Source organism: Macaca nemestrina, chromosome 7, assembly GCF_043159975.1.
Source record: "Macaca nemestrina isolate mMacNem1 chromosome 7, mMacNem.hap1, whole genome shotgun sequence".
Lineage (NCBI taxonomy): Eukaryota > Metazoa > Chordata > Mammalia > Primates > Cercopithecidae > Macaca > Macaca nemestrina.
This window is the reverse complement of record NC_092131.1, coordinates 17,949,560-17,972,700: the sequence shown is the minus strand read 5'-3', so window position 1 is coordinate 17,972,700 and position 23,141 is coordinate 17,949,560. Positions and strand designations below refer to the sequence as shown.

At 39.4% G+C, this 23,141-nt stretch overlaps 1 protein-coding gene across 9 annotated transcripts in view; it reads right to left on the bottom strand.

Annotated features, from left to right (window-relative positions):
* LOC105467566 (EF-hand calcium binding domain 11) overlaps positions 1-23,141 on the bottom strand; it is a 161,107-nt gene that overhangs the window by 94,308 nt on the left and 43,658 nt on the right. Inside the window, exon 6 of one of the 9 annotated variants that reach the window (XM_011717266.3) lies at positions 9,747-9,810. The exons of the other annotated variants lie outside the window; for them this stretch is intronic. Coding sequence (XP_011715568.2) covers positions 9,768-9,810 — 43 coding nt within the window. The 3' untranslated portion in view covers positions 9,747-9,767. Of the gene's footprint in view, positions 1-9,746; positions 9,811-23,141 lie in introns of those variants that run through there. 9 annotated transcript variants of the gene reach the window in all.

Sequence of the window (23,141 nt, the reverse complement as noted above, 5' to 3'; positions counted from 1 at the left end):
CTGTGATGATGTGATGTTTAAATAGGGAACTACAAATGCAAAGATCTGAAATAGAAGGTAGCAAACAACTAGATACACATGATCACATGGGTGTAATAAATTAGACATAAGCTTTCTAAGCCTATGGAAATACAGGGCCATTTATCATGTGTAGTTTGAAGTTTTGGAATTCTTTTTAAAAAGTAAAACTAGAAATAACTTGTTTCCTATCCATAAACATTTAAGTAAGTGTCATGCCTAGGTCATATAGCATGACTCCTTATGTGGTATTTAAGTAAAAACAGTATTCGGGTATTAAATTGAAATAAAGTAACACTGAAAATAAATAACAAGGAATCCTTAAGGTATTTACTGAAAGAAACCAGTAAAAGTCAACCTTTTTCTTACATATGTACCAACCATTTAGAAAAGACAACACACTGTAAATATATTCCTGGGAACAGGTGCTATGGAATAAAGAAAGCAAACTTAGGCAGGGATCAAAAAAGCAGGTGACTACAAACGGTAAAATAATATTACAGTAAGACATTAAACATCTGTATCATATTTCAGCACATGTGTTAACACTCGCATTTTTCTTGAAGCTATATTTTCTTGGGAATGGATATAGCAAATAGTGAATCTTCTCATTTCAATTCTAAAAAAATAATCTAAAGTATACTTGCAGAGAGTCAAGCTCTTAGTTATCAGCTATATCCCAGATGGCCCTCTAGGAATATTTAAAGGCCACCCCCTTAAGTCACTGTCCAACATACTGAGGTAGATAATATGGCCAATACAATGATGAGAATTACAAAGAAGGAAATAAAACAGAAAATGCTGTTGCTATGGTCTGAATATTTGTGCCTGCCCCAAATGCATATGTTAAAACCTAATCACCAACATGATGGCTGGAGGTGGGGCCTTTGGGAGGTAATTAGAACCCCCATGAATGGGATTGGTGGCCTTATAAGGGGCTGAAGAGACTAGAGTTCTCTCCTTTCACCATATGAGGACTGTAGTAGGCTGTTCTTGCATTGCTATAAAGAAATACCTGAGCTTAGGTCATTTATAAAGACAAGAGGTTTAGTTGGCTCACGGTTGTGCAGGCTTTACAGGAAGCATAGCGTTGGCATCTGCTTGGCTTCTGGGGAAGCTCAGGAAGCTTACAATCATGGCAGAAGGTAAAGTGGGAGCAGGCATGTCACATGGCCAGAGCAGGAACAAGAGTTGGAGTGGGGGAGGTGCTATACACTTTTAAATGACCAAATCTCACAAGAACTCACCATCATGAAGACAGCACCAGGGATCTGCCCCCATGATGCAGACACCTCCCACCAGGTCCCACCTCCAGCATTGGGGATTACAATTCAACAGGAGATTTGGGTGGGAACAAATGTCCAAACTATATCAAGGACACATTTAAAAGGTACCATCTGTGAACCAGAAAGTGGGCCCTCCCCAGACTCCAGATTTGCCAGCTCCTTGCTCTTGGACTTCCTGGCCTACAAAAGTGCCAGAAAAAAATTTCTGTTGTTTATAAGCCACCCAGTTTATGGTATTTTTATTATAGCAGCCCAAATGGACTAAGACAGTTGTCCTGTCTTTGTTTATAAAACCATGGCGCTGTGATACTTTCTCTGTTTGCAGTTCTAATAGCTAAATTTCAGAAAATACCAAAGGGAAACATAGAAAGAACCATGGCAGTAAATTAGTGGTCAAGGACCAGACAAATGGAAAAAAACAATTCAAATTCTCCAACCCAGAAGAAACACAGAGGCAGAGAAAAGCCTATGAGATCAGGAAGGATCTGAATAATAATTAGAATGATTTTTCAAATCTGAAAATTAAGAGCCATGAAACAACACTGAAGATTAAAAGAGGTTGTATGAAGGCAACTTCTTCCTTTTCTGACAATTTATTTTAATCACCATTTTAAGGAAATGTATGGAACATCTTATTCGTGAGGTGAGACAAAATGAAAGTAATTTTCAAAAAAACCCAAATAAAGTATTGGATAAAATCATGGATTCAAAGACTTACTTTGAATCCTGTTTTACTACTTTCTAGCTGTGAAATATGAGACAAATTTTTTAACTTCTCTATCCCTCAGTTCCCCATCTTTTGAAACGGTGATTGTGAGGATGAAATGAGTAAAGGGCTTAGAACAGTGCTTGCCAAATGATAAGTGCTTAAAAAAACTTTAGCCATAGCTCCACGTGTAGAAAAAAGTTAACACAGCAGACCTGACTGCAATTCTGCTTACAAGCCTGGCCCTTGACTGGCCTCTGGGAACTTGGATTTCAGGAAGGTTCCTACCACCATTAACTGGGAAGAGTTGATCACTGTGCTTAAAACTGTTTGTGCAAACATATGGCTCCCATTGAAAACCTGCTTTCCTTCTGCGAGTCTGAAATTTTGGCACACGCCAGGCAGAGACGCCAATGTGATCAGCCCACAATTAGACCCTGGGCACTGAGTCTCTACTGAGCTTCCCTGGTTGGCATATTTTACATGTGTGGTCACAGCTTACTGCTGGGGAATTGTGTTCTCTGTGACTCCACTGGAAGGGAACAGTGGGAAACTGGCAGCTGATTTCCCCTGGACTTCACCCCATGTACCCTTCCCTGTGCTGATTTTGCATAGAATCCTTTCACTGTAATAAATCATAGCCCTGAATATGACTGTAGGTGGAGTCTTGGAAGTCCTTCTAGTGAATCATCGAATCTAGCGTTGGCCCTTGAGGACCCATCAACACACTTGGACACAGTTAATCAATTATTTTGTCGTAGGTGTAAGTGCTATAAAATGCACTTTAATAAATATTGAATTCAAGTTCAAGAAAAGTGATTTTTAGATACAATACCTTGATAAAAACAGAAACACTGCATGATTTCTTCTCATAAATAATGAATGCAATAAAAATGTTAAGCTTCAATGACATGATCACTAAATTATATCAGTATTTCCTAATACTATGGTTTTAGGTTATATGAAAATAAATACTTAGCTTACAACCTCTAAATGATATTCAATATAAGAGCAATAAAAGGTCAGAAATACTCGGTCATATTCTTTAAACAGCAATAGAAGATAAAGTAAAGCTAAAATGCCAGAACTACTAAGCTTTAGAAATACATTACTAATTTTATATATTTTCTATATCTCTTACAAATAAGCGGATACTCTTTTCTAACACTTATCAAATCTTATGGTCTACCTAATAAATCAATATTTGGAAAGCAGAATTTAGAAGGAAAAGTTTGGGAAACAAAGTATTTAAGAATTCACATGAGTTTCTGTTTTTGGATACTCAGATCAACCCCCCAATGAAAAAAACTAAAGATGCTGGATAAGACACTAAAACAAAACCACCTTAAAAGGACTAAAGAATTAAAAAGAGCTGGCAGGCCAAATTCTTGAGGCTAGCTTGAACCCAAATAGGTTAGTGGAAAGAAAGTTGGCATCCCAAAGCCACCTTTGCCCCGAAGGCATTCACTCACATCATGCACTGGGGTTGCGGTCTGGTAGCCTCATGTGGGGACGAGGTCAGAAGTGAAGATACAGGACTTTCCCAATTTGGATCATCTCACAGGATAACTTTCCCACATTAAGGTGAAATCCAAAGGACTACATGAAAGTTTCCCTGTTGCTGAGCAAAGGAGTAAGAGAAAAATGAAATAAAAAAACGATAATTCACCCCTGAGAAGTTATGAGTGTTGATTGACCCTCACTAGGAGACTCCCTGGGATCCTGGGTCTAAACATACCTTGAGTGAGTATAGAAACTTCTATCTGTGGATCTGTTTTAATATAGTCCTGTACTGATGGTGCTCCAAGGAGCCTGGCAAAAACACATAAACCACTCTGATTTCAAACTGGGCTCGTGAATTCTCCATAAATTATTTTTCAAGGTCGGTGAGCTCCAGAAAGTTGAATACAAACAAGTTTACAAGGAAACTAGTCACCATGAGCAAGAACCAGCAGAAGCAGACATAAATAGACTTCGACTAGATGTTCTATGTTTAAAAATAAATAACTTGAAGTGACTTCAGGGAATACAAAACTATAAAATGTAACATAGGGGATTTTAATAAATGTTTGGTTATAACCTTTTAATACCTTTGTACTTTTAATTCATTAAAAATACTTAAGAGCTTGAGGTACCATGGTAGAAATTAGAGTTTTTCAAAGTAGCAGAAAACAATGTATTGTCAAAAGCAAGAGGTTTCTGATTATATATGTTTATAATTAAGGTTATAAACTTTCCAAGGCAATATTCTATTTACATTAAAATAGCAAAATCTGTACCAATAACAGGAAATTCTCCCTAATTCACTGTATGAGGCCAATATAACCTTGAAATGAAACAAAGCAAGAAAGTAAAATTACACCTCCATTTTAGACACTCATTTTAGATACACACACAAGCACGCCCGCACACACACACCACCCTAAGTAAAATATTAGCAAACTGAATCCAACTGTGCATTAAAAAGCTAATAGGATAGTACAATTGGGTTTATATCAAAAATGTAAAAGATGAACTGATATTAAAACTATACATATATATACAGACATGTTATTCATTACATTAATGAATTTCAAAAAATAACATCTCGATATAGAAAAGGCATATAGTGAAATTTAATGCCAATTCTTGATTTTTTTTTTTTTTTTTGAGACGGATTCTCACTCCGTTGCCCAGGCTGGAGTGCAGTGGCGTGATCTCGGCTCACTGCAAGCTCCGCCTCCCAGGTTCACGCCATTCTCCTGTGCCCACCACCACACCCGGCTTAATTTTTGTATTTTTAGTAGAGACGGGGTTTCACCATGTTAGCCAGGATGGTCTTGATCTCCTGACCTCGTGATCTGCCTGCCTTGGCCTCCCAAAGTGCTGGGATTACTGGTGTGAGCCACCATGCCCAGCCTTGATTTTTTTTAAAATTTAAGTTCTGGGATACATGTGTGGAATGTGCAGGTTTGTTACATAGGTATACAAGTGCCATGGTGGTTTGCTGCACCTATCAATCTGTCATCTAGGTTTTAAGCCCCACATGCATTAGGTATTTGTCCTAATGCTCTCCCTCCCCTTGTCCCCCACCCCCTGACAGGCCCCAGTGTGTGGTGTTCCCCTCCCAGAGTCCATGTGTTCTCATCAATTCTTGATTTTTAAAAAACTCATGATAAACTAGACCAGATGAGAAATTCTTTAATCTGAGAAAGGATCTAACCCCTACAGCTATGATCAAATTAACTGATAAAATATTGAAATCTTTCCCTTTGAGTTTCAGAACAAGACACTATCACCCCTGTAAGTCCTAGCCAGTGCATATGTCAGCAAAAAGAAATAAATGATACAAGGACTGGAAAGGAAGAAAGAATTACTATTTTCCACTGATATCATTATCTTTGTGGATCCTTAAAAATCTACAAAGTTAGCAAGGTTATTAGTTAGAAGATTAACATACAAAAAGCAATTTCGTTTCTATTGTTTCTACAGGTAATTTAAAAAACATAATTTTCAAAAGCTACCATTTATAATAGCAACAAAAACTATAAAATATGTAGGAAGAAATCCAATAAAAGAAGAAAAAAAGCTGTGTGCAATATAGAGTAGTAATTAAAAGTATGAACTTTATATCTAGGCACCTTGGGTTAGAATCTTGCCTCTGCTATTAACTAGCTGTGTGATCTACAGTAAGTTGTTAACCTCTCTGTGCCTCAGTTTCCTATGTGCAATATCTCATAATAATAGGATCTACCTCAAAAGACTGCTGTAAAGACTGGATACAAATAGAATGGGGCTTGGCATATAAGAAATACAGTATAAAGTGAAAACCATTGTGATAATGATAGTGATAGTAGTGTGATGAAATTATAAGAATTTTCTGAAAGGCTTTCAAGAATACCCAATGAAAAATATATCATATTTATGGATAGGAAGACAATATTATTGAGATGTCAACTCTCCAGAAATTCATCTGTAAAGTAAATGTTAATCAAAATGTGAACGAAGTTTTTGGTTCTTAACAAGTTAGTTTCTGGAATTATTATGAGAAAACAAAGAGCTGGAAATAATCAATACACTGCTGAAGACGAAAAGTAAGGAGGGAGACTTGCCCTACCAGCGTTAAGATTTTATGAGGACAGTGAGAAACTGGTGCAGAGACAGATTAAATGACCAATGAAACAGGATAGAAAACACAGGAGCAGAGGCAGCAAAGCAGAACAGCAGAGAAAAGAGGGCACATTCAGTAAACAGAGGGGAAAATACTGATTGTCCATATGGAAAAGGTGACCCTGGGCTCTCACACACACCATACTCATGAATCAATTCTAGAAGAATTACAGATTTAATATTCAAGAGCCAAACCTTAAATTTTATGAAGAAAATATAGGTAATAGGTCTCTGACTTTGGGGGTAATGAAGGGTTTCTTAAACAGGACACAAGCCCTCTAACTATGACAAAGATTCATAAATTTGACCAAACTAAATTTTACTTATGTCTCAAAAGACACTTGAAGAAAGTGAAAAGACAAGCCACAAGCTGGGAGAAGATATTTGTTAACTAGACCGAATATTTGTACTGAGAACATATATAAAGAACACATTCACATAAACAGAAAATGCAATCGAAAAATGGGTCAAAACCGTGAACAGGTATGTCACAGAGAAGACTAGTAAACGTGAAGAGATAAGAGAGAGAACTCATCACTAATCAGGGTAACACAAATCAAGCCGACAATGAGATATTAAACCCACTCAACGGGGAAAGATTAAGAAGTCTGGCGGTCGGGTGGGCGCGGTGGCTCACGCCTGTAATCCCAGCACTTTGGGAGGCTGAGGTGGGCGGAACACGAGGTCAGGAGATCGAGACCATCCTGGCTAAGACAGTGAAACCTCGTCTCTACTAAAAATACAAAAAATTAGCCAGGCGTGGTGGCGGGCGCCTGTAGTCCCAGCTACCCGGGAGGCTGAGGCAAGAGAATGGCGTGAACCCAGGAGGCGGAGCTTGCAGTGAACCGACATCGAGCCACTGCACTCTGGCCTGGGCGACAGAGCGAGACTCTGTCTCAAAGAAAGAAAGAAAGAAAAAAAAAAATAAGTCTGGCAAGAGTTGGAGAGGATGCCCATCAACAGAATATACTGTTGGTGGGAATGTAAATTGATATGAATGATTGAAAATATCATTTGGCATTATGACATTCCAGCACTATGTAAGTAAACATTTGTGTACCTTACAACCTAGCAATTCCATTCCTAAGTACATATCCAGAGAAGCATTTGCACATGGGCACTAAGAGTTATGATACAAACGTGTTCATACAGTATTAATAAGAAGAGAAAAAGGAAACAAAATTGGGGAAAAGAAAACTAAATGCCCATCAACCAAAGAATAGACAAACTGTGGTAAATCCATACAGTGGAATGCTATACTATTTTATTTTTTTAGAGACAGGATTTTACTCTGTCACCCAGGCTAGAGAGCAGTGAGTGGCACAAGCATAGCTCACTGCAGCCTCAAACTCCTGCAGCCTCGAACTCCTGCAGCCTTGAATTCCTGGGCCCAAGTGATCCTCCCACCTCAGCCTCCCCATTAGCTAGGGCTATAGGTATGTGCCACCACACCTGGATAATTTTTATTTTGTATTTTTTATAGAGACGGGGTCTTGCTTACTGCTCGGAGAGTCTTGAACTCCTGGCCTCGACAGGTCCTCCCACCTTGGCCTCTCAAGGTGCTAGTATTATAGGCGTGAACCACTGTGCCCAGCCGCTAAACAGATTTTAAATGAGTGAATTATACATAAAACAAGGATAAATATTAGAAACACTATTGAGTGAAAAAAAGCAAGTCACAAAGACTATATACATTTGACATTGTTTTTTACAAAGTTTAAAAACAAGGAAGATTAAACATTAGAGAAACATATAGGAAAAATATGTATATGTGCTTTTTTTTTTTTTTTTTTTTTTTTGAGACGGAGTCTTGTTCTGTCGCTGGAGTGCCGTGGCATGATCTTGGCTCACTGCAACCTCCACCTCCAGGGTTCAAGCAGTTCTCCTGTCTCAGCCTCCTGAGTAGCTGGGACGACAGGCGCACATCACCACGCCCAGCTAAATTTTTCTATTTTTAGTAGAGACGGGGTTTCACTGTGTTAGCCAGATGGTCTCGATCTCCTGACCTTGTGATCCGCCCACCTCGGCCTCCCAAAGTACTGAGATTATAGGCATGAGCCACCACGCCCAACCACGTGTGTGTATTTTTAAAGCATGGGAATAATCAACACTTCAGGATACTGGTTCCTATGGAAAAATGCAGGAAGATAGGATGGAGGAGTGCACCGGTATATGTGAGTTAATGGTAATATTGTAGTTCTTGAGTTGAACGCACTAATTTTATTGTTAAACACACTAACTTAAATAAAGCAGTTGTGCATGGAAAAATTATATTTAAAAAATTAACTACACACATTTACAAATTTACATCTAGTTACAATTTGATTCATAGTATTGCACCATAGTTTTAATTTATGCAAACTTAATATGCCATTTTGGAATAATTTACCATAACATTTAACTTATTTATACAACCTGTTGGAAAGACTAGCATGTAAATACGGTTGAAAATAAGGAAGGAAAACAGTATACATTATTTCCATAAAGCTAATTTAAGCAAGTATGATAAACAGTTCCTTCAGTACTAAGAAACTAAAACGATGTCATCACCAAAAAGCTAAAAGCACTGAAACCTATGTTTCTGTGAAACCTAAGGAAATCTAGAAATGCACACCAACTTTATAAAAATAAAGAATAACATTATTATTCTATAATCCATCATAGTGGAAAACACCTTGTGCCAGGGCCAAGAATTCTGGGTCCTAATCCTATTCCATGCCCACATTCACCCCCACCAAGGTGTGAGACCTTGCATTGGTCATTTAACTTCGCATGTGTAAAATAAGGGACTGTACCATATGCTCTTTGAGGCTCTTTTTATGGTGAAAATCTATGTATGACCCTATAAGAAACCAGTCTTACGAAGAATTAGCAAAATCATGATGTGATTTTCTTTTTCTCATTTTTGTGTTGCTGTTTTTTTTTTCTTTTTGAGACAGGGTCTCGCTCTGTTGAACAGGCTGGAATGCAGTGGCACAATCTCAGCTCACTGCAACCTCCATCTGCCAGGTTCAAGCGATTCTCCTGCCTCACCCTCCTGAGTAGCTGGGACTACAGGCCCGCGCCACCACGTGTGGCTAATTTTTGTATTTTTGGTAGAGACAGGGTCTCGCCATGTTGACCAGGCTAGTCTTGAACTGCTGATGTCAAGTCATCCACCCACCTCGCCTCCCAAAGCGCTGGGATTACAGGTGTGAGCCACCGTGCCTGGCCTCTTTTCCGCCCTGCCCTGCCCCGCCCTGCCCCGCCTCGCCTGGCCTCGCATTGCCTCTTTCTTTCTTTTTTAGGAGGGCAAAGTATCACTCTGTCATCCAGGCGGAGGTGCAGTGGTACAATCATAGCTCATTGAAACCTCCAACTTCTGGGCTCAGAGGATCCTCCTGCTTCAGTCTTCTGAGTAGCTGGGACTTCAGGGGTGTGCCACAATGCCCAGCAAATTTTTTTTTCATTTTCTGTAGTGACGGGGTCCTGCTATGTTGCCGAGGATGGTCTTGAACTCCTGGCCTCAAGTGATCCTCCCACCTCGGCCTCCCAAAGAGCTGGGATTCCAGGAGTGAGCCACCACGCTTGGCCTGCAATTTTCTTATATAAATATCATCATATGCAATTTAGTACTCAAATGCCTTTGGATGATGATAATGTCTACAAGCTCTATGGAGAGAATGAAATATTAATACAGCACTGCCATCAGAATAGGTAAAATGAAAAAGCTGTGTTACACAGAGAGAGTTGCCAAGTGGTAGACAAATTTGCTTTTTGGTAGGTCAGACTTGTTTTATGGCCTTTTTATAGCCTTTTCATGCAACTATACTGAGGCTAAAAAATCATAATTTAAGCAGTAAACACTGAATTCTATAATGTAAAAGAACCTGAAAATAATGTAAATCTCAGAGAAATGTTCAAACTGGCTAATTTAGAAAAAGAAAGATGAGCAAGTGTTCAAAGATAATGTGAGTATTGCAATAGGCAGAAAATTACAAGGGAGACCCCATTTGTATGCTCAAGTAACACTACACACATGCTCTCCAAAATTCTAGACTTTGGACATGCCAAAGAGTCCCACACTTTTTTCTTTTTTTCACGTTCTCTCTAAAACCTCTGGGAAAATATCCAGTTATACATCAAAAGATAATCCCTCCCCCACAAAAAATGAGGACAGGCCACAAGTGGGTGAAAATTTCTGTGACTCACACATAAGAAAGAATTAGTACCCAGAATATATAAAGAGCCCCTATAAATCATTTAAAAACAGACTACCCAATATTTTTTATGTGGGCCAATCACATAAATAGGAAATTGACATTGAACAGGAAACCCAAAGGGCTAGGAGACATGATGAACTTTGTAAGTAATGAGAAAAATTAAAAATCACAGTAAGATGCCATTTCACACCCATCAAATTGGCAAAAACTAGAGTTCAGTAACAAGTGCTGATGGGTATATAGATAGAAAGGAATTCTGGTGACACTGTGAACTGGCCCAACCACTTGGGAAACAAGTCAACTGCTGATATGAATACGCTAAAGACCCTGCCACTCCGCTCTACAGGGTAAACCTGCTTAATGTGGGCTGCATTTTAGCAAACCAATCCCTCCAATAGAACTACGTCACTAAGAAAGCTGAAATTTCTATTACTCTCTTACACTTGGAGTCGATATTTTAATTGATATTGGAGGGGAAAAGAAGGTGCTGGTTATTGTGCCCCCTGGTGCCCCAACAGAATACTATACAGCAGGGAGAATAAATGAAAGATACATGGATCAATGTGGATAATTCCTAAGAATAAAATAAGAGAAAAAGCAATATGCATTTATATAAGGTATAAAAATAAGCAAAACAATACTCTGTATTATTTAAGATATATAAATCTATGTCATAAAATATAAAGACATACACGAATGATTAAAAAAAAAAAAATCAGGACAGTGATGATCTCTAGGGCAATCAGGCAGGGCTACCCAGGGGGCTTTAACCATGGCTAGAATGGAATATTTTGTTTCGTAACCAAGGAGGAACATAAATGGACAAATTTTCTGACTTGAATATTCATTTCATATATGCATCATATACACTTACATACCACACATACATCTGTGAGAAAATAAGAAGCACAGCTGAAAAAGCCACGAGGGCTACCTAGAATGTCTTGCCCTGTCACATTCAGGCTTTGTCAGCTGTTTTCCAGAACCTTCCAGAACACAGCCAGTGGGAAGAAGGATTGGCCATACCTGGAGATAGATACTAAATGTGGTACTGACTTCTACAGTTTTATTTTAAATAGGAGGAAAATCTATCAAACCACCGAATCAGGGAGAGTTAGAAAGAACAAAGCAAAACAAACATCCAGGGAGTGGAATTACTATCAGCAAATCACAGAAAGACTTCTAGAGCTTACCTTTGCCATCATGAAACCTAAATTATTGCTTTTTTTTCTTTTTTAATAACAAAGTCTTTTTGTTAATTATCTCTGAAGGAAGATTCAATAACTGCTCTTGGTAATGCATTTCAACATCTTATAAATCACTGGAAAGTTTAATTCGGTGGAAATTTTAAGTCAGTATATTACGGCTACATATGGTATGAAGACACGCGGAAAGGAAATAGTCTACATTATTTCCTGATCCTCTAGTGTAAATCAGACACTGATCATAACCATTGTAACAGAAGATCTGTGTTGCCTCATTTAAAAGAATACGTTTGTAAACTTTCAGATATTTTATTAAACTGTTAATTTTTTTAAAAACTTTCCTTATTCTTCCCAGAAGAGAGGTATTCAAATGATAAACACTTCTTGGTCTGATGCTTAAGTAGGCCTCAAAATCATTTTTTTATGTCTTGTATTGCCAGTGGAGAGAAACAAATGATGACTATGTTAACATTACATATCACTGCCATTTAGATTAGATATTTGGCCCTTATGATCATTTTACTGCTTGTAACCTAAGTATAAATAAGATGGTACAAAAGATAGGTGCTCACTAATTGAAATAATAGACATAATCTAGGGAAGTTGCTCTAAAATGAAAGCCTATCACAATTTCTTCTGCATTCATATGTAAAATGGCCCAAGTGGATTCATCAGTTTCTTGGGCCCGGCACGTACCAAGAAAGTATCTGTTGAACTGAATTTAACTGATAATGGGAAAGAAACATGAAAAGCAGGTGAGGGCTCCAAGCCAGGATACAGCAACCCACTAGCATGACTTTGTACACTGGGAATGCCAGAAAATCTACACATCTTGAGAAGTCTAAGGTCTTTCTTTGACTCTTCATTTCCCTGTAAGGTACAGCGACATAAATATATAATACAATATAAATACACAACATGGTGTGAGATATGATATGACATGATGGAATGTGACACAATACGGAATATAATATGGGTTGAGTTATCCCTAATCCAGAATCTGAAATCTGAAAGCTCCAAAATCTGAAACTTTTTGATATTATACATGGTATTCAAATGCAATGCTCATTGGAATGCATAAGATTTCAAATTTTCAGATTGGGCATGCTCAACCAGTAAGTATAATGCAAATATTACAAAATCTAAAAAAAAATCCCAAATCCAAAACACTTCTGGTCCCATGCATTTCAGGGAAGGGCTACTCACCCTGTAATATAAAAGAAAGAAGGTAGCACCCAGGACTAATGCAGCATCTTGCCCTGCCTACCTCTCAAATTTCGCTCAGACCTTGCTGCCTCTTGTTCGCTGCAATCCAGCCACTGTGGTTTTCTCTTAGTTTCTCAGTCCCTCTAGGCTTACACCCATCTCAGACCCTTTGCAACTGCTCTTCCTCCTTCTGCATGGCTCTTCGTCATTTAGGTCTCAGTTCAAATGTCAGCCCTCAAAAATGTCTTCCCTAGCTTCCCAATTTTAAGCAACCCCTTCCCCATTCACTCGTTTTCTGTATTTATTTTGTTTTATTTTTCTTATAGTGTTTTACCTCTATCTGAAATTAACTTGCTTGTTTACTCAGTTATTATCTGTAAACTCCCTGACAGCAGGGACTTTGTTTGCTGTGTTGGTGGCTCCATTCTCAGCATCTAGAATGGCCCCTGGTATATAGAAGGTGCTCCAATAACCACTTTCTAGTAGATTAATAAAAATATGCCAGCCCAATTTAAAATCCTTAATCTCCAAGGCCTCCAAGAATATAACAAATGTGTTTCCTATTTTATCTAATTCATATTGGGTTTACTTAAAATAGTGGGGGAGGGCAGAGGAAAATAGAATACTTCGAATTAGATCATTAATACTTAAGATTAGATATTAGAGAGAGTTGATACCACTCAGAACACCACTGAACTAAAGGCTGTTATTTAATTTACGTATTTTAATCATACCGATCTGAGCCATTCAAGACTAAAAATAAATCATTTCGCTATTTTTACTCTAGGCGCTAATTTAATTATATTCTGCTACTAAAGCTATCACATTATTTTCTATCCAAATTACCTTGTACTTTTCTAGCAATGATATTAGCTATCTCAATACGTCACAGGTATTCTTGTAGTATAAGAGATAGCAAGAGGTGAAACACAATGTGAACATATTACTGAATAAAATGTGATTCCTTCTCTCAGCCAGAAAAAGGAGACGCAACACATTAGGTCAGTCATTAGGAGTAAAAAGCCCCAAGAACAATGCTGCATCTGCGTTACACATGAATCTGGCTCCCCTACATGTCTACCAGAATTTGAATAACTGTGTTTTACTGAATACACATTTAAAGCAGAAAGCTACCCCTTACAAAACAAATTCAAGAAGCATTCAAACACAATTTTGCTGGCAGAGTTTCAGAATCTAACTATAGTGAGATATTTTGTCTCAGATTTAAACCTCCTCATTTTTCAAGCTAACCTGTTGTAACTAATAGGTTTTAAAATAATGGACAACCACAGAACTACAAAAAAAATTCCACTTTCATAAGGCCAAAGATCATTCTGTCTGACACGGTTTCATTTTGAAAACTTCATGCATTTGAAAAAAAATTACATACTCCTGGAAGAAATGGTCATTTTCCATGAAAGAAAATGTTACTGGGATACAGCTTTAGCACGAAAGTGAAATATACACTGTTAAGCAAAGGCTGTTTTGCTATTTGGCGAATAGAGAACTTGTTTCCTTATAATGGGTAAAAGAGAAGGGGAGGGGCAATTCTGGGTAGTTGCAAACGAAGAACACAAGAATGCAAAGTTTTAAAAACACATTTGAGAAAATATTAGCACTTTAAATCAATGTTAATTTTGGACTACGTTCAAGAAACCACAAGAGATAAAACAGAACTATGGTATCAGGGCATGTGAATAACCACAATTTATTATCTACTTTTAAGATCACTTCTTAGAAGTGCAGAACTTTGAAATGCATTAAAACTTTGGTTCAAGAAGCATCTCGAGCCACATCTATCATATGTATACAATGGAACAAAAACTCAGGGACTAATGTGGCAAAAGGCATGGCATCAGATGGATTCCCTTTTTTTTCAATATTTATACACATATTTTATTACTTCTCTTCCTCTAGAGAACTCTAACACAAACATATCTGTTATTATTATTATTATTACTATTATACTTTAAGTTCTAGGTATATGTGCACAACCTGCAGGTTTGTTACACAGGTATACACGTACCATGTTGGTTTGCTGCATCCATCAACTTGTCACTTACATTAGGTATTTCTCCTAATGCTATCCCTCTCTCAGTACCCCACCGCCTGACCAGCCCTGGTGTGTGATGTTCCCCACCCTGTGTCCATGTGTTCTCATTGTTCAACTCCCACATGTGAGTGAGGACATGCAATGTTTGGTTTTCTGTCCTTGTGATAGTTTGCTGAGAATGGTGGTTTCCAGCTTCATCCATGTCCCTGCAAAGGACATGAACTCATCCTTTTTTATGGTTGCATAGTATTCCATGGTGTATATGTGCCACATTTTCTTAATCCAGTCTATCACTGATGGACATTTGGGTTGGTTCAGTCTTTGCTATTGTGAATAGTGCTGCAATAAACATATGTGTGCATGTGTCTTTATCATAGAATGATTTATAATCCTTTGGGTATATGCCCAGTAATGGGATTGCTGGGTCAAATGGTATTTCTAGTTCTAGATTCTTAAGGAATCGCCATACTGTCTTCCACAATGGTTGAACTAATTTACACTCCCACCAACAGTGTAAAAGCATTCCTATTTCTCCACATCCTCTCCAGCATCTGTTGTTTCCTGACTTTTTAATGATGGCCATTCTAACTGGTGTGAGATGGTATCTCATGGTGGTTTTGATTTGCATTTTTCTGATGACCAGTGATGATGAGCATTTTTGCATATGTCTATTGGCTGCATAAATGTCTTCTTTTGAGAATTGTCTGTTCATATCCTTTGCCCACTTTTTGATGGGGTCTTTTCTTGTAAATTTGTTTAAGTTCTTTGTAGATTCTGGATATCAGCCCTTTGTCAGATGGGTAGATTGCAAAAATTTTCTCCCAGATGGAATCCTTTGTTGGGGGTGGTCCCCTAGACCACCCCTCAAGTTTTGAGATTTGTTACTTTTTTCTATGCCCTTTGGTCAAAGTCACAAGTCAGCTCTGATTCGGGGGGTGGAGAAATAAATTCTTCCTCCTGATGGGAAGGGAGCCAAACCACTTTACACAGGTGCATGAACAGGGATGGAAGGAGCTATGACCATCTCTGCAAACAATCTACTACTGTATCCTATGAATACATGTGGTCCCTTTCTAGTGAAATGGGTCTCTGAATAATAAGGCTTGGAGGATTCACAGGAGATCTCTTAAGTCAATGAAGTCAATATATGAGATATTTACTATAGTTACCATAAAAATTCCTCTCTTTACCCAAGCACATGAAGCATGAAGACTTGTACTTTCTAGGTATACAGCAATGTTCCAGATGTTAGGGAGAGATCTAGACCCAGCCCTAACCACCACTAAGAGAGAAACAGATCACACAGACGAAGAGTTGTATAGCAATGCCAGTCAGATGGCACGTGCTTAGTGCAAAATGACAGGTATAGAGCCTATTGTCACAAGCATTGAAAAGAAGGGATATTCACTGAGGAATGAGCTGATCAAAACACATCTTTCAGGAGAAGACCCAGTCTCATGCTAAGGAAGGGACAGGGCTCACGGAGCAGGGAAAAGGGGAGAGGCCATCTCAGAAGAGTTATCATGTACAAAAGGGGATATAGAAAATGGGCGCAATGTATTTAGGTAACTAGTTCATCTGGAGAGAAGTAACAGGAAAAAGAGCCTAGAAGAGGAGGAGTCAGAGAGTAGCCAGCCTTGAAGACTGAGTTATGGAGATTGGCCTTTAGCCTGTCCATTTAGGTGGGAGGCCTAGACACTAAGGATGAGAAGAGGGCTGACAGCAGAAAGACACTGAATGAGGGAAGGGACTTGGTAATTGAATGGATTTAGAGCAAAGATGGAAAAGGAAAAAATCAATGACTGCAAGAATGAAACAGAAAATCATGATATCACTGACAGAAACAGAAAGAACAACAAGGGATCAGGATGATGACTTTCACTTTAAATACGGTGAACTCAAGGTGACAACAAGCAATGTGAAACATTTTCAGCTATTTAAAGTGTGGGACTTTGGGAACATTAACCTCTCCAAGCTCAGTTTTCTTATCTGTAAAATAGAAATAGTAATAATACTGTACATCTCATAAGGTTATCATGAGGATTACATGAAATACTGACAATGCCTGGCACTCATTAGAGCACTAAAAAAAATTTTTTAAAAAAAGGTAACTTTCTCCATCATCATCATCCAGTTTATCATTTGACAAATAGCCCAATAACTCTTTTCTGTCACATCAATTCATGACTACCTGATATATCTGTTAATCAGGCTTGGTTTTGTTTCAATACAACTGAGATAATTTAAAACATCCCATTCTAATGGCAGTCCTTGTAAATTTCCTACAGCATTTGGGTTTGGGTGATTTATAGCCAGAAAATGGCTTCAATTCTATGACAAATTCATTACTGCAACTCATTGAAACTAGTATGTCAGCTGACCCATCTAAATTAAAAGTGAACATCTGATGTCTACAGTTTTTCCTAAGAAACATAACCTAGTAGGTTTTACATTGAAAAATTGAAAACAGAAAATTGTGTGTGATTTCATGATAATTTGCAACATGCTAAAAATGCCTTTGAGATGAAAGATTTTGTTTTGCTTTGTTTGGGGAATATGAAAATAAGATTAAAGAGTATAACATTTTATGGTAATGTTGTAGCCAGGAGGGGAACATTAGCACTGGGAAAATTGAGAGAAGGAAAATTCCAAGTCAGTTTGAGAATTTAACATTATTAGTATACTGGACAGTGAAACACATATTTATCATGTACATAGTAGGTGCTTAATGAACTTTTGTGAAATAATGTTAAATGAAATTAATGAAACCAAATTATTTTGTCTTTTCTTCTCTATTTCTTACCATTAGATCACTGTATATTAATTATAATATTCTTTAAACAGTGAGTAAACAAAAGGTTTAGAAAGAGAGAATCAAGATACTTTAAAGCTAGAAGTCCTTCAGAAGTAGAAACTGAAGTCCAGGGAGGTTAACAGACATCAGTTTCCCATGACAGACACCTACATCAGTTTCCCACGACTATGATATTCAAACTCGGAAGAACTGACCAACAGCCCCTGCACATCCCACCACCCCATGATGGAGCAGAAAGAGTTACAGAGAAACTCAAGCCGGTCAGTTCTGTGATTTGTTTGAAGGTCTAACAAAAGGTTGAGATGAGCAGATGGCTTCTGAGAAATGTGGACTTCAATTATTTAAGCCATAAATGTTTCCTATTATGATGATGTTTAAACAGTTCATGACAGTCTAAAATACAGATGTTTTTGGCCATTAACACCATCACATTTTACAGTATTGCAGTATGAGGTTTTTGATATTTTTATCAAAAGATTGTCTGACCAAATTGCCAGAAATCAGGCATTTTATAAAAAGAATGTACAATTCAGCTAAAGTGTTTTCATATATCCCCAACCTTAGGGCTATGAAAAGGGTTATGGCCATAGATTATATAGCTCTATTTTTTACTATGAAAATTTATGTGCTGTCTAGATCTTTATTCTATTGAAATTGTACCGGAAAGGCCCTTAAATAAAATGGTTCCTTCAAAATCTACAGACTGTAGTAGATCTGATTGATAAAGAGATTCAAAATCCCTTTTTAAGGGTACCCCTGTGGGCAGAGAGAAAAAGGCAAGGCAAAGATCCTCCTTTACATGGTGGCTGTATCTATTTGTGTTTCCAACGTGGAGTCAGACTGTCTGGTCCAAGCCGAATTCCAGCAGTTAATGGGATCTTAGCAAAGTCACTCAGCTGCTTTGTACCTGTTGCCTCATCAGTAAAATGGGAATAATCACAGTAGCCATCTCATGGGGTCGTTGTGAGGATCAAATGAGTTAATGCAACTAAGGCATTTAGAACAGGGCTTGGCACACAGTGAGCGCTAGGTATCAGTTAGCTATTTTTATCACTCCCTTACATCTACTTACTCACTGGAATAGCCCCCCAGCTGGGCAGGATGTGATACCACTGTCATCTCTCAATTATTCATAGTGAAGAGGAGGGGTGGAACTTTCAAGGTTAATACCTATTTGGCTGTTTTCAAATATTCCTGAAGTCAAAAACCTTTTATGTTCTCCCACTTTCCCTAGGGTTAAGTCTAGACACCATAGTAACAACATGAATAAGTAGTGAGAGCTAGTTACGGGCCAGGCACAGTGTTTTTATGGGCATTCGCTCACTTAATCCTCCAAACAATTCTGGTGTAGGTTCTCTTTTTTTTTTTTTTGAGACGGAGTCTTGCTCTGTCGCCGAGACTGGAGTGCAGTGGCCGGATCTCGGCTCACTGCAAGCTCCGCCTCCCGGGTTTACGCCATTCTCCTGCCTCAGCCTCCCGAGTAGCTGGGACTACAGGCACCCGCCACCTCGCCCGGCTATTTTTTTGTATTTTTTACTAGAGACGGGGTTTCACCGGGTTAGCCAGGATGGTCTCGATCTCCTGACCTCGTGATCCGCCCGTCTCGGCCTCCCAAAGTGCTGGGATTACAGGCTTGAGCCACCGCGCCCGGCCTGGTGTAGGTTCTCTTAATACCTGCAGTTTATACATGAAGCAACTAAGGCACAGAGAAGTTAAGCAACTTGCCCTGGAAATCCAAACTCCAAAATGCTCCAAAATCTGAAACTTTCTGAGCACAGATATTACACCACAAGTGGAAAATTCCACACATAAGTATTTAAGACAAACTTTTTATGCACAAAATTATGAAAAATACTATATAGAATTACCTTCAGGCTTTGTGTATAAGGTATATATGAAACATAAATGAATTTTGTGTTTAGACTTGGGTCCCATTCTTATCTCATTATGCATTTGCAAATATTCCAAAATCTGAAAAAATAAAAAATCTGAAACATTTCTGCTCCCAAGCACTTTGGATAAGGGATACTCAACCTTTAGCTAGTTCCCCTCACCTTACCTCAATCCATCTTATCAAATGTATTGTTCTGTATAGGTATACAATGGAGATCAATTGTGAAGTATCTAGGATACTCAACTACTAGTGGGAAAGAGAGGGCTAGGAGGATTCCCTCAGCAGCAGGTTTATTCTAGACTGGCTGGGCAGGAAGGGCCAATGTGTGAATGGCAATCAATTCCAGGGGTCAAAGGAGATCACTGAACTCAGGCTAGATCTAAGCTGGCACCAAAATCCCAGGGGAGCCAAGACAATAGGCAAAACAACAGACTCTTCTGGGCAATGGTAAAACCTGGATCCAGTCAGTGCTCCAGATGACACATTTAGTGTAGAGCAAGAGCCAGCCCAGAGCTAGGGAGAAGACACAGTCCCGGCCTTTAAGACAGGCAGCTAGAGAAAGGGAGCTGATGTCTGAGATGAGCCCTCATGCTAATCAGAAAAATGCATGCTGGGCTGGACAAACATTGTGGGGTTAAAGAGAAGGCTGAGGCCAGGCGCGGTGGCTCAAGCCTGTAATCCCAGCACTTTGGGAGGCCGAGAGGGGCGGATCACGAGGTCAGGAGATCGAGACCATCCTGGCTAACATGGTGAAACCCTGTCTCTACTAAAAAATACAAAAAACTAGCTGGGTGAGGTGGCGGGCATCTGTAGTCCCAGCTACTCGGGAGGCTGAGGCAGGAGAATGGCCTAAACCCGGGAGGGGGAGCTTGCAGTGAGCTGAGATCCCGTCACTGCACTCCAGCCTGGGGGACAGAGCGAGACTCCGTCCCCCCCCCCTCAAAAAAGAGAAGGCTGAGTTGGGAAAGTGGTCCCTAGACTCAGCCCAATTAGAGGCTATTCTTGCCACATTTTAATCCATTCTCCACACTACACTAGGAGAGATCATGTCAACTATAAGTCTGATTGCGTCGGTTGGGCATGACTCACACCTGTAATCCCAGCACTTTGGGAGGCCGAGGTGGGCGGATCACCTGTGGTGAGGAGTTTGAGACCAGCCTGGCCAACATGGCAAAACTCCATCTCTACTGAAAATACAAAAAATTAGCTGGGCATGGTGGCACGCGCCTGTAATCCCAGCTACTTGGGAGGCTGAGGCAGGAGAATTGCTTGAAGCTGAGGGGCGGAAGTTGCAGTGAGCCGAGATGGCGCCATTGCACTCCAGCCTGGGTGACAGGGCAAGGCTCTGTCTTTAAAAAAAAAAAAAAAAAGTCTGATCACCTCACTTTCCTACGTAAAACATTTTGATGGCTTCCTGGTATCCTCAGGATAAAGTCTGAACTTGACAAATCTTACAAGACTCTCCTCATCTGGCACTGCCTATCGCTCTAGTCTCATCACTCTGCATTCATCCTTCTGATTGCACCCACCCACTGAAAAAAAAATAGGTGTATTTGATAGTAGGCTAACTATGAGTAACAACTCTCAGTTATTCATACTCTCCCACTGACCTCTGCAGATGCATTCTGTCTAGAATATGCCTTCCCTCCTTGCCTGGCTAAGGCAAAGTCAGGCAAATGGAGACCATCCTCCAGGTCTCACGCTGGCTATCACTTCTCTGATGTCAGCCTTGGTGCCCCCTCCCCAGTCTGCACTAAGCCTTCTTCTTGTCCATAGTACTTTGTAGTCATCTTTCAGGATTAACCATCTTGGATTCTAACCACCTATATTCTCAACTAGACTCCAAGCTCCTAAAGGGCAAAGCAATGTCTATCTTGTTCATTTTCATATAATCCCAGTATCTGCAATGCAGAAGATTCTAACAAATATGTGTTTCCAAAACAAAGAAAGATATAAGCCTGAGAATAAAAAAGCACGGGGAAAGATCTCTCTTACAGTGATTCGGGGACAAAGAGAAGGCAGGAGTACATGTTGGCCACATTAAGTGTGAGGTGAAGGCCACACATACAATCAGGGGTTGAGAGGATCTAAAATGTCTAGTGACCAGGTGCAGTGGCTCATGCCTGTAATCCCAGCACTTTGGGAGGCCGAGGCGGGCAGATCACTTGAGGCCAGGAGTTCGAGACCAGCCTGGCCAACATGATGAAACCCTGTTTCTACTAAAAATACAAAAATTTGCTGGGCGTGGTGGTGGGCGCCTGTAATCCCAGCTACTCGGGAGGTTGTAGCAGAATAGCTTGAACTGGGAGGCGGAGACTGCAGTGAGCTGAGATTGTGTCACTGCACTCCAGCCTGGGCAACAGAGTGAGAATCTGTCTCACATACATACATACAAAAAATGTCTAGAGAAGGTCTAAGTTTCGTCACTGAATGTTTAGTTACAAAAAAATGGGTGTCTTGGGGTACTCATGTCACTTGGAGTGTTGCCAGCTTCACTTGGAAGACAGGTGAGTCGGACGGGTTTTTATCTTGTGGGGAGAAGCAGGAAGAATGGCAGAGGAGGGAGAACAAAAAGATTCAGAAAAGTTAAGCTACTTCTATTTCTTTAGAATTAACATGAGCCTAATGATTGGAGGACACGGTAAAAAAAAAAAAAACAGAGCTAAATAAAGAGAAGTGGAGACAATGTAGTATAACATTAGGATGTACAAAGTACAAACTATAAAGCCTATTTTGTTTTAATAATTAACAAAGGTGCACCTAGTACACACACTATGGATCAGGCTTGGGGGAAAAAGACAAATGAATCCAAGACTACTCATTTTGTGAGAGCTTAAAGCAAACAACTTTTAGCAGTATTTTAAAGCAAGCTAGTAAAATAAATAGAAGTGAAGTCCAAGGGATTTAAACATGAAAATTTGGGGGAAAAAGAACTTCGCAAAGCAAAACAGACAAAATACAAGGCTAACCAAACAAAGGCTAAATCAAATAAATAGGCATTGCCGTGTGCCCTGGAGAACTGCCAAGGAGAGTAAATTTCAACAAAGAATGCTTCTGCCACCAGTTAGGAAAACTTCAATTCCAGAAAGGCTGAAGGAATGCTTCAGGCACTGCCGAGTGACAAGGGGGGTTTGGGGGTGGAGAGGCAGCAGGTCAGATGTTATTTCAGACTATGTAGACAAACACGAGAACCTTCCTCAAGACATGTAAAGGCAGCCCACTCCCTCCCAACGTGCTCCACACACAGCTCCTTGTAAGAAACAAATCCAGGTCAAAGATGAGAAATTTGCATCTTCAAGGACTGCCTGTAGCAGCCTTCTCTTCTCAATTTGCAGATAAAAAGACCCTTGTAAATACTTCTTAGCCACCATCCTAGTATCCACAGTCTTGAGATGTTAACAAGTCAATGTAGCATAAGCAAAACAAAGCACCAGCAATCATTGTGTGAGCCTGGATGCTGGGAACAGAGTACTGTGGCTTTGGGGCTGGAATTGCTGTAGATCAACTGAGTATTACTCTCTAGGTCAGAGCACAGTTCTCCATTCAGTTGTGGCCTGTAGTAGTCATGGCAATAGAAACCACCACTGCCACGGCAGCAGTCCCCACT